This window comes from Barbus barbus (assembly GCF_936440315.1).
Source record: "Barbus barbus genome assembly, chromosome: 29".
Taxonomy (NCBI): Eukaryota; Metazoa; Chordata; class Actinopteri; order Cypriniformes; family Cyprinidae; genus Barbus; species Barbus barbus.
This window is the reverse complement of record NC_136757.1, coordinates 26,662,561-26,678,960: the sequence shown is the minus strand read 5'-3', so window position 1 is coordinate 26,678,960 and position 16,400 is coordinate 26,662,561. Positions and strand designations below refer to the sequence as shown.

The window sequence follows — 16,400 nt, the reverse complement described above, 5'->3', positions numbered from 1 at the left end:
GACTGAAACTGGCTTTTTTTTTAATTTAAGAATTTTTAAAATTGGACGATATTCAAATTTACAGCTGAAACATCCTGGAGGACATGCATCTTCACATCTCATTCTGTCTCTATGCAAATCAGTTTGACTATATCAAAGTGATCCTGTTTTCATTCTCTCAAACTTTCCAAATGTTCAAGCTACAACCAAGAAACCTCCACAAGGTCACATTTCTCCCAAGAGACAAAAACACAAGAGCAAAGATTAATTTTTTGGCCTCTTGGTCTGGATTTACCCTGTCCTTTGTGGTTGACCTCACGCGTTGCAATGACCTTGTTGAAGACAGCAACGAGTGGCTCGTTCTCGCCAATGACACGAGACGGGATGAGAGGAGACATGATTAGCTGTCTCTGACGGATGTACGTTTCCATGGCAATCCTAGAAAAAGAGATTCCAAAAGGAAAAGGACAAAATTTAAGAAAAAAGGCTATAACAAATATAGCCTAGGGGTAACGGTGTATGATGGACTCTGCCCAAAATAAACAATAATGCAGGAAAAGAACAAAGAAAACATGAAAACAGAAACTACTATCATGCAAATGAAGGATGTTATAATCTCATAAAGGACACACTCACTGTTGAAAGGGGATGAAATACTGCTTATCATCGTCATCAATTTTCCCGTGGGCAATATCTGTGATATCCATGACTATAGACACAAAGAAACATGAGGCTAGTGCAGATTCGAACCACAGACACATTACATTTAATTACTACATTCAATATCGTTCACATTCCCTCAGAGGGAGAGCAAATATCTTGCATTTTCAAAGTATTTATTTTCAGATGTATTCGAAGGCGAGATATGTGGCACAAATTGTTCATTTTGCCTTCCTACTGTACAGTTCTTAGGATGCTGATAAGAGATTCATTTCGAGTCAGTAGGAACCTCAATTATTAAATCTAAAACAACAGCATCTTTTCTGTGAAAATGCTACCAATAATTGCTTTTGATCAAAATTAATAGAACAGTCCTTTATTGACTCAGGCCATTCAATATGTAAAGGAGTTTGTTTCTTCATTAGACCAGATTTGGAGAAATTCAGCATTACATCACTAACTCACCAATGGATCCTCTGCAGTGAATGGGTGCCGTCATAATGAGAGTCCAAATAGCTGATAAAAACATCACAATAGTCCACAAGCAATCCACACCACTCCAGTCCATCAATTAACGCTTGTGAAGTGAAAAGATGCATGTTTGTAAGAGACAAATTCATTATGGCATTCTCCACTATTTTGGTCAGAAGTGATGGTTTAAAGTTAAAATTCTGACGGCACCCATTCACTATAGGGGATCCATTTGAGAGCGTGTGATGTAATACTAAACTTCCCCAAATCTATTCTGATGAAGACAAACTCATCCACATCTTGGATGGCCTGAGTAAATTTTTAGCATATTTTCATTTTTGGGTGAGCTATTCCTTTAGATGCAATGTCTAGCTCTCTAAATTCGTACTTCGGACAGACATGTTCACAACGAGGTAAATCGGGTGTTGCCTGTGCTCAGGTTTAAAAAAGCTGCAGGCTGAACATGATGCAATGCGTCTTTGAAGCTTATGGTAAAAATGGCTTTTTTCATCTTGAAAAATACAATGCAGGCATTCAACCTGACGTTAATGCCTACAGTGACTCAAAAAAAGGGTCAAAACATTTGACAACATCCTTTTGAAACAAAAAGGAAACACTACCAGGAAATACAGGTCGCCTGTAGGTTTGATACAAACATCTATTGATAATGTAATCATTTCATATGACATTTTGGAGTTCAACCAAAAGGAAAAGTAGTAACATTTGGTCTTTCAGCTACTTGCAAGACTGAAAACTTTAAACTGAAATGTGATAAAAGGAAAAAGAAAATAGAACAGAACACTATAAGATGTGAAACCTTGTATGAGCTTCCCTGGAAAAAGTCATTCTTTTCAAAAGCAAACTGGCAATACGGATAAATAATGTCTTTTGCTCAGATATCTGACAATGTGAGGTAGCACTGAAGTGACAAGGATAAGAGTATTTTGCTGTTATCAAAATAGTAAAGAAGCAGTATGGTGTGATTCTCTTGATGCAATTAAACCTTTGTGAACACACACGTCATCTGTAGGGTTAAAATCTATTACCGCACAAAATGAAGTTGATTCATCCCTCAAGGTCATGAAAACAGATGAAAAATGCCCTTGGAGTAATGCACTTAGAATTGAAGCCCAACAGCCAAGACAGCTGAACAGCTTAAAGGCAGAAACGTCTGTGGTGTTATTCTTAAAGCACTTACATGCATTCGTCAGTAGAACAAAATGTGTGTTATTTGAGCTGTAAAGCTGTCTGAATTGTTATTTTGAGGTGGAAGAACTCCAAGGAATAGTTCAACTAAAAATGAAAATTAGCTGAAAATGTCCCCTTAGGCCATCCAAATTTGTTTGTTCATCAGAACAGGTTAGGAGAAATGTAGCATTACATCATTTGCTCACTAATGGATCCTTTGCAGTGAATGGGTGCCGTCAGAATGAGAGTGCAAACAGCTGATATAAACATCACAGTCCAGTCCATCAGTTAATGTCTTGTGAAGCAAAAAGCTGCATGTTTGTAAGAAACAATTGTGGCTAAAATATAAGGCCTGTCTCCAGTGCTTTCTCCAGTGAAAAAGTCTGAATAACATTCAAAACAGTCCTAAACAAATATGTCAATGGATTTTGATGTGAGACTCATATTTTGTTCAGAAGCAACAGTTTGAAGTTAAAACCCCTTAATGATGGATTTGTTTCCTACAAACATGCAGCTTTTCACTTAACAAGATGTTAATTGCTGGACTGGAGTGGTGTGGATTATTGTGATGTATTAATCAGCTGTATGGACTCTCATTCTGACGGCACCCATTCACTACAGAGGATCCATTGATGAGCAAGTGATGTAAATTTCTCAGAATCTGATCAAATGAAGAAACAAACTCATATACCTTTAAAAAGAACTGACTGTCCAACTACTGGCAAACGCCGTGTTTGGAAAATCCGCCTGAAAATAATTCTATGCAATTTTGCAACACTACGCTAGTGGCACAAAATTACTTTTTTCCTACTTTTGGTTGGTTGGTTGGTTGGTGTTTCTAAACAAATGACAAATATGAAGTGTGAAATGAAGAGAACAACTAGGAAACCTCTATAGTTATACCATCTACTAACAATAAAGAATCTATTTCTAAGTCCAGAACCTGCTACTCCAAACGGCCTCCTCAGTCCTCCTGTGTGTTTCTTTCCCTCCTTCAGCTCCATGCAGCCCACACGGATGATCTGACACACCAGGAAGAGACGCTCTCTGATGAGGTCACTGCTGCTCAGATCCTAAACACAGAGACGCCACAGAAAAAGAACAGCAGGACGCACTTCAAATTGTTTCATTAGCACAAAGAAAAAAATCCAATGCTTTTTTCTCATTTTTAGATCTGCCATTCAAAAGTTTGGGGTCAAAATCTTTTTTAATACTTAAATTGATCAAAAGTGAAGTGAAGGCATTTATAATGTTATAAAAGATTTCTATTTCAAATAAAAGCTGTTCTTTTGAACTTTCTATTCATCAAAGAATCCTGAAAAAAATGCATATTAAATGATTTTGGATGAGGGTCATCTAACACTGAAGACTGGAGTAATGATGCTGAAAATTCTGCTTTGCATCACAGGAATAAATTACATTTCAACACATTCAAATACAAAAATGTTCTTTTTAATTGTAATAATATTTCACAGTATAACTGTTTTTGCTGCATTTTTTATCAAATAAATGCAGCCTTGGTGAGGATAAGAGACTTCTTCAAAAATCTTACGGAACCTAAATTGTTGAACTGTAGCATATGGAAAAAGTATTCTTTGTTACCGTGAAGAGTGCAGGAAGGTTGTTGAGTTTTTCGATCTCTTTCGGCATGCCTGTGCTGTCCCACCGTACTAGGAAGTTTTCACTATTAGACAAGACAAAATGTGTCACAAAAACTACTTTTTCTCCACTGAAACTGACACACGCTCACTAGGCCCTAGCTGTGATATATACAGCTGTACTTCAGCTTTCAAAGAAATAAGCATTCACATATTTCAAACACTTCTTGTGAGGAATTCATATGTACACATTCACATTCTTCAATCTCCTTCTGCTTCTTATAAACATCATAGAGAAGAAGAAAAAGAAGAGACTCAAAAGAAAGACTGACTCACCTAATAAATTCAGATTTGTCAGGATCGTACAATGACATGAAGAGTTCAGCGTCCTCGCCGATGTTGCATACAAAGTTTTTGAGATTTATTAGGAGGCTGTACGTGTGCACACTGCTGAAGAGGGTCTGACGCCGCTTCTCCAGGTTCTGAAGTCGCATCTATCGAAAAAACAGCAAAATGCATGATCTGTTTGACTAAAGTTCAATGGAACCTTCTAAAACCAAAACTGTGCTGAATGCCAAGGTCATTTGTCGATTCGCAGAGAATTCATGAACTAATAAAATGTACACCCTAAACACAATGCAAGTTGCTTTAAATACAAGTGTCTACCAAATGCATATTTGAAAAAAAAAAATAAAAGTATTTAACCTTCCTCAAGTGAGGAAAGTCTATGAGTGTTGTGGTAAAAATTATGATGAAAATGTAATGTTTTAGGATTTTAAAAAGATTTTGAGACCAATTTTGCAACTAACCAAACATAAAAAATTATTATAAAATATTTAATAATTAGAAAGCAAGGTTTTAACACCACACCAATAGCAGATTTTTTTACTTTTTACTTTCAAATATTTTAAAATACTGTTTTCTATTTTAATTTGCTGCTTCTCTAAATGCAACTTCGCACAAATGATCTATCAGTATGTGTATCAGTTATTTTGGGACATTTGTTATGCATCTGTTTATCTGTTTAACTATGGTAGTTTCGCACTATAAAATGTTAATAAATATATTTGACAAATAAATAGGCTATAGTTTGCTTATTTTGCTTACAAAACAGAACTGCAAAATAATCAACCAGTATATCTCTTTCTCTTTAGCAGACCGTTTTCATCACGTTGATTCAGTCCGCGATTCCTGTCATTTTTACATTCCAGTTCGAACCATGAATTTGTACAGTTGCCAGCCAACTATTTGAATTACTCATCAAAGCCAATTTGGCAATAGTCATGTGCTAATTCTGGACACGGGTTTCATCATGCAACTAAAAAGAAAACATTTTCCTAGTACCAGCATATACAGGTCCTTTTCAAAAAATTAGCATATTGTGATAAAGTTCATTATTTTCTGTAATGTACTGATAAACATTAGACTTTCATATATTTTAGATTCATTACAACACAACTGAAGTAGTTCAAGCCTTTTATTGTTTTAATATTGATGATTTTGGCAACTTTATCACAATATGCTAATTTTTTGAAAAGGACCTGTATATATATTGATAATGCACAGAGCAAAAACAAGTGTTTTACCTTCTCCTCCTGTATCCTCTCCTCAATACTGTGCGATGCGGACTCATGAGCCCTAAACAGACTGACCGTGCTGGTGCGTTCGGGGTCTAATGTGTTTCCTGCTTCATCGCGCACCACTAAATCAAGCCCCAGAATCCTGTGCGACAGACACAGACAGATTCTACAACACAAGAATACTAACACATCCCCACCGTATTATTATAATCAACTGCATACAGTTTTAATGCATTCCAGCAACTTAAATTTGGTAAATTCAAAATGTATGCTTCATGGCATCAGTAAATCACAAATTCAGACAATCGGGGCCCTCAAATGAAAAGTTATTCAAATATCTGTTACAACATGAGGAAGTACAGGAAACCAAACCGCACCTGTTCCCATAATCGATTTTCGCTGTGACTTTCTTCCTGAGCTCCACAAGGTCATCGTTGGGAAGCGTGCCGGACACAATCTGCGAGCGGTACTCGATCAGGCTGTAGGCCATCTGCTGAACGTTCCGGAACAGCGTGGTCTTGTTGCTCTGGTATGCAGACGAACAGGTGATTAAAACGATATCATGGCTTACAAAACACTACGGATGGGATTTGTCTTTGTTGAACAAACACATCGTGGGAAGCTCTGGGTTGAGCTGAAACGGACAGTGAGGTGAACTCAAACAAACCGCAAAGGCGAGACAGGTGGGTTCACATACCACATAAAGCTTGTGCCATATTTGTGTCCATTCTCGTAACGTAGTGCCCAGCTCCTGGACCAAGGGCAAATCTGTAGGTACAACAGTCTCTTGTTTCCTGTGCATCAACAGAAGGTTAGAAGAAAAACATATTTTAATCAAGTTCTCAAAAACACAAATGTCATTCGCAGTTCTTTAACACTTGGAGAGGGAGATACATTTGCAAAATTGCAGATCAAGGCATTTAGTGTTGCAAAGTTCCACCAGTAATTGTACTTAACTAAGTCAGCACACCCATAAAACACTCAATAAACTTTCATTAGGCTACATCAAAGTCATTTTAAATAATTTATATATTATTTACTAAATCAACTCAGTCCACATTTCTGCAACAAACTGCCTCTTATTTACACAGGTTATATATATATATATATTCATTCTATCACTAAACATGTTGAGATGTGAGGAAAAAAATATTTCAGGTCAAACACATACTTAGAAGATTGCTAAATTTGGTCCAAAACACTCAGCAAGTGTGTCAGTAACACAGTTACCATGTTGTGTGACTTTGGTATGCTGGAAGATTCAGGCTATATTTTCTTGCCAAATGTGTTGCTATGATACATTTGAGAGCATTTTAACCTGTTTATGAATTATGCATTATTTAACTGCTTTGAACAAGTGTTATAATTGTGCTACAGTGGGTCTCTGAGGGCAAACGAGCAAAACTATAAAGCCAACGGCAGGTGACTGTCACCGTAGACTCCTCTGACAGCACATGCTTAATTAAGTGATAGACATTTTGTTATTAATGAATTATAGAGCATAATTAACATGTGATCTGCCTCTTACCCTGTTCCCTCAACTTTCGCTTCTTTCAGATGAATATAGTTGGCAGGGAAAATGCCCTTTGAAATAAGACAAAGAAGCATTTGTGAGAACCCACACAATTCATTCCGCCTGCTGCAGAATGTCAGGTAATGATTAGATTGTCAGTTTATCAGAAGGATGATAATTATCCCAACACCTTTTGTGATTTCTGTCGTAGTGTGTATCCTCGGTACCACCCTGGGAGAAGGAGAGAGAGAGAGAAAATAAAGAACAGATCTTTGAGACAGATGATGCCACATGGCAGATGCTGCTAGATATTATTTATTTAACAGAATAAGGCAGATGTTCTGTTTGCTCAGAGTTAACAAAATCACTAGAGAAACTAGGGTAGATGTAAATAGCAAAACCAGGTTTTCCATTCTTAAAAAAGGAAATGGAATATTTAAAAAAAAAAAAAAAAAATATATATCATATTTACAAGAGGAGAGACATGAATGCAAGCACTGCAATGTCATAATCAACAGCTGGACACTCTGTATTGTCTTTAAGCCATGACTTTCTGAGTTGGGGGCGTGTAAATTAAATAATCACGGTGGCAGCTGATTGGTACTGATGATAATAATAATGTTTTTTTAGTGAATGTTGACTGTGTTGACTTTCCAAAAAATATTAATTTAGCGAGTTTACGAGGAGACAGACTTTAATTACATTTCCCAGCATCCTCTTTTGCAGAACAAGAATGCTAAAATACACAACGCACATCTTTTGCTACTCATTTTGTTGCACAGGTGCTTAAACATTTGTTGTCAGGTAGAAAAAAAGAGAAAGGTGAATATAACTTGAATGCACATCACTTATTTTTCCCAGAAGGACTGAAATTTTGAGTTCAGATTGTTGTTTTCTCTTAAAGCTGCACATGGACAGCTAATTTAAAAACCTTTGTTTTAGCACAATGCTTGATCGACAGGTGAGTAGGTGGTCCATCACTGTTGTCTGAGACACATCAGGACACATTTGCATTTACACTACAAATACAATCTAGTTACATGCAGATTTGCCTACATCAAAGAATAGTCTGATGGTATAGGATGGTGTTTATGCTACAATGCAAAGGTTTTTTAAGAACAAAATTGATCAAGACATTTACTGAGAAACATCTTGTGAACTTTCTATTCATCAAAGAATCCTGAAAAAAGTACTATGGTATCAGCATATTAATAATTTCTGAAGGATCACGTGACACTGAAGTGTGGAGTATTGATGAAAAATTCAGCTTTGTATAACAGGAATAAATTACATTAATATATATATTACAATAGAAAACAATCATTTGAAATTGTAATAATATTTCACAATAATACTGATTGAATTTACTGTAATTTTGTTGTAATAAATGCAACTGTAGTGTACAACACACACACACATATACATATACACTATATATATATATATATATAGTGGTGGCCATAATTATTAGAAAACTAGTATTTTCACTAGCCAAAAAAAACGGTTTTAAGTCAGTCATTTTGATCTTTTGCTGTAGTGTGTCAATAGGAAATAGCAGTTTACATTTCCAAATATTCAGATTGCAATTAATTGTAATAATCCAGTGAGATTTTTGTTTGCACAAGGAGTCTGACAACAGCCAGTGCTATATATAAATATACACATATACACACACACATTGTTTTTTTTCTCTTAAATCTTCCACTTCTAGCCGATGCATTAATCAATTAAAAATTTTTTAAATATATTAAAACACAAAACAGCTATTTAAATTGTAATATTTTACTGCTTTTTTTATCAAATAAATGGGAGCCTTAACTCTGTCATTATTACTAGACCCTTAAGCTGTTGCAAACCTATATCAATTGCCTTCTTTTGAATATTTTGAATAACACTGGTGTCCAAACAACACTGGACCCCATAGGAGACATTTTTATCTCTAAATATCTTAACTCTTCCATAGAAGAAAAAATCCTTACAGTTTTGCTATGACATGAGGGTAAGTAAATGATGAGAGAATTTTTATTTTGGGGTGAACTATCCCTTTCAGGCCAACTGTAAACAGAGCTTAAAGGTCAAAACATTGACATTTTAACATTATATTGGACTTTGGGTAAAATTAACTGTTGTTATAACTGTTACTATTGCACTTTAAAGCATGCAAGCAAATATGCTGCTGAATTTGAATGTTGAGGGCCACATATGAAGCTCTCAGAGCTACAGCAGAACTCTGGGATACCCCGGATTATGTGTTCAGTGCAAGTGTGAACACGCTATAAGAAAGTGTGGGTGGACGTGTCAAGACACGCTGGAACTCGACACTCACCTTCAAACGTCTCAAGTATGTGTACCGTGTCCCCCACCTGAAGACTCAGCTCTGGCTCTCCTCTGGCATCATAGTTATAGATAGCTGAAAATGAGACAAAAGGGAGTCACAGACTGCAGAGAGCAAAGAGAAACCAAAATATTAAAAAAACAACAAGGCTGCTGTCTGTCCTGTGAAAGAGGGAAAAAAATGACAGCGCACCAACTGTTGAACAAGTTCTTGAGTGGAAAGTTCTCAAATTCTGCAGGGAAACAGCCACTTGACATGTCTGACGTCTATCGGTATGACTCAGATCTTCAAACTAACAGCCAAATGCAACCCAAACTCCCGATGAGATTACAATTTAAAAAAAAAAAAGATTTTTAGAAGATAATGCGAGTTGAATTGGGGGGGGTAACTTTAAAAACCCAAGTTTACTGTGCTTGTCTGTAGAGCCACACAATTTGTCAACATTTTGTCATTATATATAACTATGAACATAAAATACTACTATTACTACTACACTGTAAAAAAAGAAAGTTGGGCAAACTTAAAAGTTTAAGGCAACCAGCTTCAGCAGATTTTTAGGTTTATACAACAAAAAGTTGAGAAATTTCCTAAAAACTAAGTTGAGAAAACAAAAAACAATCTGCTGAAGCTGGTTGCCTTAAACTTAAGTCGGCTCAACTTTTTTTTTTCTTTACAGTGAACTACTACTACTAATAATAATAATAGTAATTAATCCTAACAATAATAACATCAATAATAATTATTATTATTATTATACTAAAAATTTACAAATAAATATTACAATTATGATATTATATATCATAATTAGTTCAATGTTATATGTCATCATTTAAAAAATTATATGACAATTGTTTATATTGCTTTTGGATTTTATTATTATTAGTCAATACAAATATAAAAATACCAAATACAAATAACAATTATAATAATAGGAATTATTGTTTTACTGTGAAATAAAAAAAAACAAGTATTTAAGAAAAAAAAATTTAAATAATATTTTTCTATTGCTTCACAACTGTAAAATTACATTCATGGATATGCATATATTTATTTAATTCAATCACAACCTTTGATATTTCAAAATCGTACTAATCCATATCGTCAATTTTGTTTCATTTCAGTTAGTGCTGTCAAACGATTAATTGCGATTAATCGCATCCAAAATAAAAGTTTTTGTACATATGTGTGTGTTCTATGTATCTTTATTATGTATATAAACACACACACACACATGCATGTATATATTTCAGAAAAATTTTATGTTTATTAAATATACATTTTTTATTATTGTATATTAAATAGATTTATATGTAATATAAATTATAATATTATAAATATATACACATGTAAATATTTTCAAAATATATACTCTACTTGTGTGAATTTATATATACACAAATATACACAGTACACACACATATATTATGTAAACAAAAACTTTATTTTGGATGCGATTAATCGTTTGACGGGACTAATTTCAATCAATCGTGCAGTGTGCCTAAGTCAAAAAAGCCCACAAAGTCTGTATAATATAATAAAGACATAGTTTGGGTCGCTCCAACAGGGTCACCAATAGTAATAGCAATGCTTGCCTTGGAAAACACCTCTTAAAACACATATCTGAGTCAGTTTCACCATGCTGTAAGGGTTACACTAGACAAGAGGAGAGTTTGTGCTGTATTAGATGCAATATTGGCTTGCACAAACAGCATCTGAAATGTTGGGCACAGAGCAAGTGCTGATTTGTGGAATGTGAACACACTAAGAGGCACCGAGTGCTTTCCTCTTACTAGTAGTAACATTTTTTGGGCTGTTGAACTGCAGATGAACCTGAGAGACTGTGTCTACACTACAAGATTGAAGGCCTGAGTTTTCCCTCCCTCTTCAGTGCTGAAGGACACTTGGTGGGAGTGCAAGATTTCCTCGTGCCATGCATCTGCCTCCACACTGCTTTCCATCTGCTGAATACACACACGAACCAGCGTATGTGTGTACAAAAGACACAATCTAAGAGAGTTAAGAAGAGTAACATCCTCATTCCTCATACACATATTAGATTTCATTAAAGATACAGGTGCAATCACTGAAAAATTATTGGCTGATATGATTGATAATGATTGGAGGTGGGTGATAAACCAGTTTATCAACCCATTTAAATAAACTGTCCAGTGTCATATATCAATGCAAGAATGCAATAGACATGGATCACTTTAAAAAATCACTGCTAAAATGACCTGTCGCTAAGCCCCACCCCCAAATGTGACAGTAAAGACATTTATAATAACACAATTAAGTGAATTACCATACAAATAAAAGCAGTTCCAGAGATCTAGATTAACTAGGGCTACACAATATATATCACATAATATATAGACTTCTTTAGATTACTTGAGCAATCATCTAGCTAAAAGGGACAACAGTAGATTATTACAGCAAATCTTCAGAGAGCAAATAAAAAAAAACTACATACACTGCCGGTCAAAAGTTTTAGAAGAGTAAGATTTTTCATGTTTTTTAAAGAAGTTTCTTCTGCTCACCAAGCCTGCATTTATTTGATCCGAAGTACAGGAAAAACAGTACAATTTTGAAATTTTCTATTTGAATATATTTTAAAATGTAATTTATTCCTGTGATTTCAAAGCTGAATTTTTAGCATTATTACTCCAGTCACATGATCCTTCGGAAATCATTCTAATATTCTGATTTGCTGCTCAAAAAATATTTATTATTATTATTATTATGTTGAAAACAGCCGAGTAGAATTTTTTCAGGTTTCTTTGATGAATAACAAGTTCAGAAGAAAAGCATTTATCATTTTTATTCAGAAAGGATGCAGTAAAGACATTTATAATGTTACAAAAGGCTTCTCTCTCAAATAAATGATGTTCTTATGAATGTTTTATGATATAGTCTGGTTTCCACAAATATATTAAGCTGCACAACTGTTTTCAACACTGATAAGTGATCAGCAAATCAGCATATTAAAATGATTCTGAAGGATCATGTGACAATGAAGACTGGAATAATGATACTTGATCACAGGAACAAATTACATTTTAACATATAGCCTATTACAATAGAAAACAGCTATTATGAATTGTAATAATGTTTCATAATATTACAGATTTTACTGTAATTTTGTTCTAATAAATGCAGCCTAGTGTACACATATATATATATATATATATATATATATATATATATATATATATATATATATATATATATATATATATATATATATACCCCCCCCTTTATATCTCCAACCCCTGATGCATTAAACAATAAAAAAAGATAAGCTACAGCTAAAAAAAGAATGATTTTTCAATGCCACACTCTCTCCAGCACACTGACACTCAGCCCAAGGGAAAATGGTTGAGGCCTTGTTCAGGCATGCACATTGTTCAGTTCAAATGAAGACTCGTAGATAAACCGAAAAGCTTGAGGCTACGTTTCACAACATGCTTCCACTAGTGCACTGCAGATCTCAAGCACACTCAACTGATAAATCGGTCCGCTTCTTTTTCACAGCAAAGAAGTATGAAGCAACTTTTCATCTCTGTTTAATCTGCGGCTAAGTTTCCATAGAACAAGCTCATTACAATCTGACATATTATGAGCACGGTGAAGAAAAGCAAATGCCACCATATCTCATAACTTCCGCAACTCGTAATATCAGCCCACAAACTTCAGTCTGGTTCTTTCAGATTAATCATTCATAATGCAGGTGCATGAAACTTCCCATCCACACCCAAACAAATCCAGACCTCATAAAGGAGTGCCAAACACAAAGAATTTCATCACCCCTGGCTACATTTAAAATGCTCAGCTAAAAAAAATTTTAAAAAAAAGTGTCTTAAGTCAAAAACACCACATTAAGACATTTTATCACTTTAAAAAAAACTGCCACAGTCCAGGCATCACAGACAATGATTCAGTTCACACACTAGGCACCATTTGAGCGTGTGATTTGTTCTCTCGGCCAAATGGGCCATAGAGGTGTCACAGTGTTGAGGCCTAGTGCATGCTGGGATGTGGGCTGTGCTAACAGGCTCCATTCTGACTGCTCTTTGTATGCGCTCATCTATGACATCACTGAAAGGCAGGCCACACACTAGCACACTGCCACTTGTCATGTTGCCATGAGCATTTTCATACGCTTTGCTCAAGTGCAATGATAAACCATTTCAGAGAGCAGTTGTGTGATCGCACAGTGTAACTAATGCCTTGTGGAGAAATAGTGCTGACATTATGGTGCAAAAACAACATGAATGACACAACAAAAATATTCTCAGAAGTGGAAGTTGTCATAGTTCTATAGTAGTGAATGGAAACCACAAGAAACTTAATACTTGTGTTCCCATTTGCTCCATGCTAGTGTTTCTATGACCTTTTTAAAAGAGGAAAAAATATGGTGAGGTTGATTACATTGATCAGAAGACAGAAAGTTGTCAAATCTGTTAGAAACTCTTGCACATCAGCTTTATTATTATTATTATTATTATTATTTCTAATTTAATTGTCAAAGAAATATAACACAAAGACATTTACATTATTTAAACTACAAAAAAATAACAATTTAATAACAGTAGAAATGCATCATTAAGGGTCCATATTACCAAAAAATGCACAAAATAGGATGTTTTTATTACCAATTCCTCACCAGACGCAAAGAGCACCTTTAATTCAAATTCCTCAAATGCATGTCAAAGTCCTCAGTGGCGGGAAAATCGGCCCAGTATGAACCAGACCGTTTGATGTCTGACCAACAGATTACATATTCCTTAAAAACGCTCCACCATAACAATCATCCCTGTGTGCGTTAAACTGGCCAGCTGACCGCTCTTGGCATGAACAGTAAGTACAGTATTGCACCACAGCAGCAGAATAAATACACATCAACAAGCAGGGTCAGAAATGAAGCAGCACTCAGGGCAAGAAAAAGTCAACAAATGCGGTCCAAATATAAAAATGTGTTCCGAGTCTGTTATCTAAAATGTACATTATGACACAATGCTATATTCTCGGCCTGTCAGGTGAAAAAAATGTGGCCAAACTTTCAAATAGTATTTTTTTTTATTATTATTATTATTACGAGAATCATAAATTTTGTCAAGTATGTCCAAACAGTTGACACATTCAAGAATCAAGACTCGAACCATTCATTTGTACATTGAGTGTTCCAATAAATAACAAAATAATAATACATTTAAAATCAAAAGAAATATATTTATATATAATAGAAATTATATAAACATAAATATACACATGTAAATGCATGTAAATATTTTCAACATATATACTGTATGTGTGTGTATTTATATATACATAATAAATATACACAGTACACACACATATATTACATAAACAAAAACTTTTTATTTTGGATGCAATTAATTGCGATTAATCATTTGACAGCACTCATATACAGTAGTGCATCAAAACCTTTCATCAAAGTTGTCCTAAAACCAAAATGCATTCTTGTCTTAGGACAACTTTGATCAACTTTTTTGATCCAATATATATAAAGGCTGTCAGCTGTCAGATTTGCTCTACAACTAGTTTCTATAACTATTATTTCAAAGGCTTTTTTTTTTTTTTTTAAACATGAAGAAAACAAAGACTTGAAAATTACTTGAGACCAGCAGAGCGTTTACTTTATGATATCTAGTGCATGTGAAGTTGATTTAATTTGACAGGCAACAACTATAATTGTCCTGAGAATTTATTTCAGTAAATTCAACTGAAGCATGTGACATAAATTGGATGGTTGCAACTGGAAGTATAGCATATCAACTAACCACAAATGTACAGTATCTAAATGCCCTTACAATGCCGCAAACAATAATAAAACACATTTGCAAGACAACCCAGCCACTGAGCAGTGTGAGAGAAAAGAGTTCATTCTGTTTGGTTTATGGGTGTGTTAACCTGAGCTCATGGGCACAGATATGGGTGCTGTTTATGACTGTGAACACTGGAACTCAGGCGGCTCTGTTGCTGTATTTATTGTAATTGTATTGTCCTGTCAAACCTGCAGGAACGACATTCACTCTACTGTGTACATATAAACAAACTACAGTCAAACAAATATGTTGTTTGTGACCCGAAAGTGCAATGAGACACCCATCCAAACTTCTCTCACAAAATATGTCAACAAACCTATATCTTGTTGATGTGTTAAAGCATCTGAGTAGTTCATGTATGATAACTGACAACTTTTCATACAGGTATCAGAAGCGTGTTGCGTGTGTTCAGGTAAAGGTGCGGCTGAACGCGACTTTCCAGAGTGAAACAATCAGTAAAAAACAACAAAAGCGCGTTCAAAAGTCACTCACCCACTCCATATTTCTCTCTTTTAGTGGGAATCCAGAGCGTCATGGCAGGAAAACTTGAGTGAAGTGAAATAAATCATATGAACAATAATGGTGTTGTGGAGTTGTAGGGCTGCAGCGGTCCGCACATCACAGTTCCGGTGTTACGCAAAGAACCGCTCGCTGCGCGCGTGTGTGACGCGCCCTCACTCTCACACTCACACACACACACACACACTCTCACACACACACACACACACACTCTCACTCTCACACACACACACACACTCTCACACTCACACACACACTCTCTCACACACACACACACACACTCACACACACACTCTCACACTCACACACACACTCTCACTCTCACACACTCACACACACTCTCACACTCTCTCACACACACACACACACTCTCTCACACACACACACACACACACACAAGCAGACCGTAAAGTTTGTGATCACGTGAAATCTAAGTTATTTGAATTTCAAAAGTTTGTTTACTATTTCTTTTTCATTTTTAAATACTAAAAATAATAAACCACTTAAATAGTAAAATTCGAATGGAGATAAGGTCATTAGTAATGACTCGTTACCATTATGCAACGGTTCAGTTCAACTAATAGGGCCGATAGATAGATAGATAGATAGATAGATAGATAGATAGATAGATAGATAGATAGATAGATAGATAGATAGATAGATAGATAGATAGATAGATAGATAGATAGATAGATAGATAGATAGATAGAT

General features: G+C 35.1%; 1 protein-coding gene across 1 annotated transcript in view; it reads right to left on the bottom strand.

The window, feature by feature from the left end:
- Window positions 1-15,808, bottom strand: part of LOC306849414 (dedicator of cytokinesis protein 5-like) — a 59,482-nt gene extending 43,674 nt beyond the window's left edge. The window contains exons 1-12 of the mRNA XM_079384409.1: window positions 15,663-15,808; window positions 9,316-9,399; window positions 7,180-7,220; window positions 7,005-7,060; window positions 6,174-6,270; window positions 5,854-6,002; window positions 5,483-5,618; window positions 4,233-4,390; window positions 3,901-3,982; window positions 3,242-3,371; window positions 616-688; window positions 275-417 (exon numbers count right to left, since the gene is read on the bottom strand). Of these exons, the coding sequence (XP_079240535.1) occupies window positions 275-417; window positions 616-688; window positions 3,242-3,371; window positions 3,901-3,982; window positions 4,233-4,390; window positions 5,483-5,618; window positions 5,854-6,002; window positions 6,174-6,270; window positions 7,005-7,060; window positions 7,180-7,220; window positions 9,316-9,399; window positions 15,663-15,705 (1,192 nt within the window). The 5' untranslated portion in view covers window positions 15,706-15,808. The remainder of the gene's footprint in view (window positions 1-274; window positions 418-615; window positions 689-3,241; window positions 3,372-3,900; window positions 3,983-4,232; window positions 4,391-5,482; window positions 5,619-5,853; window positions 6,003-6,173; window positions 6,271-7,004; window positions 7,061-7,179; window positions 7,221-9,315; window positions 9,400-15,662) is intronic.
- Between the last annotated feature and the right edge of the window lie 592 nt (window positions 15,809-16,400).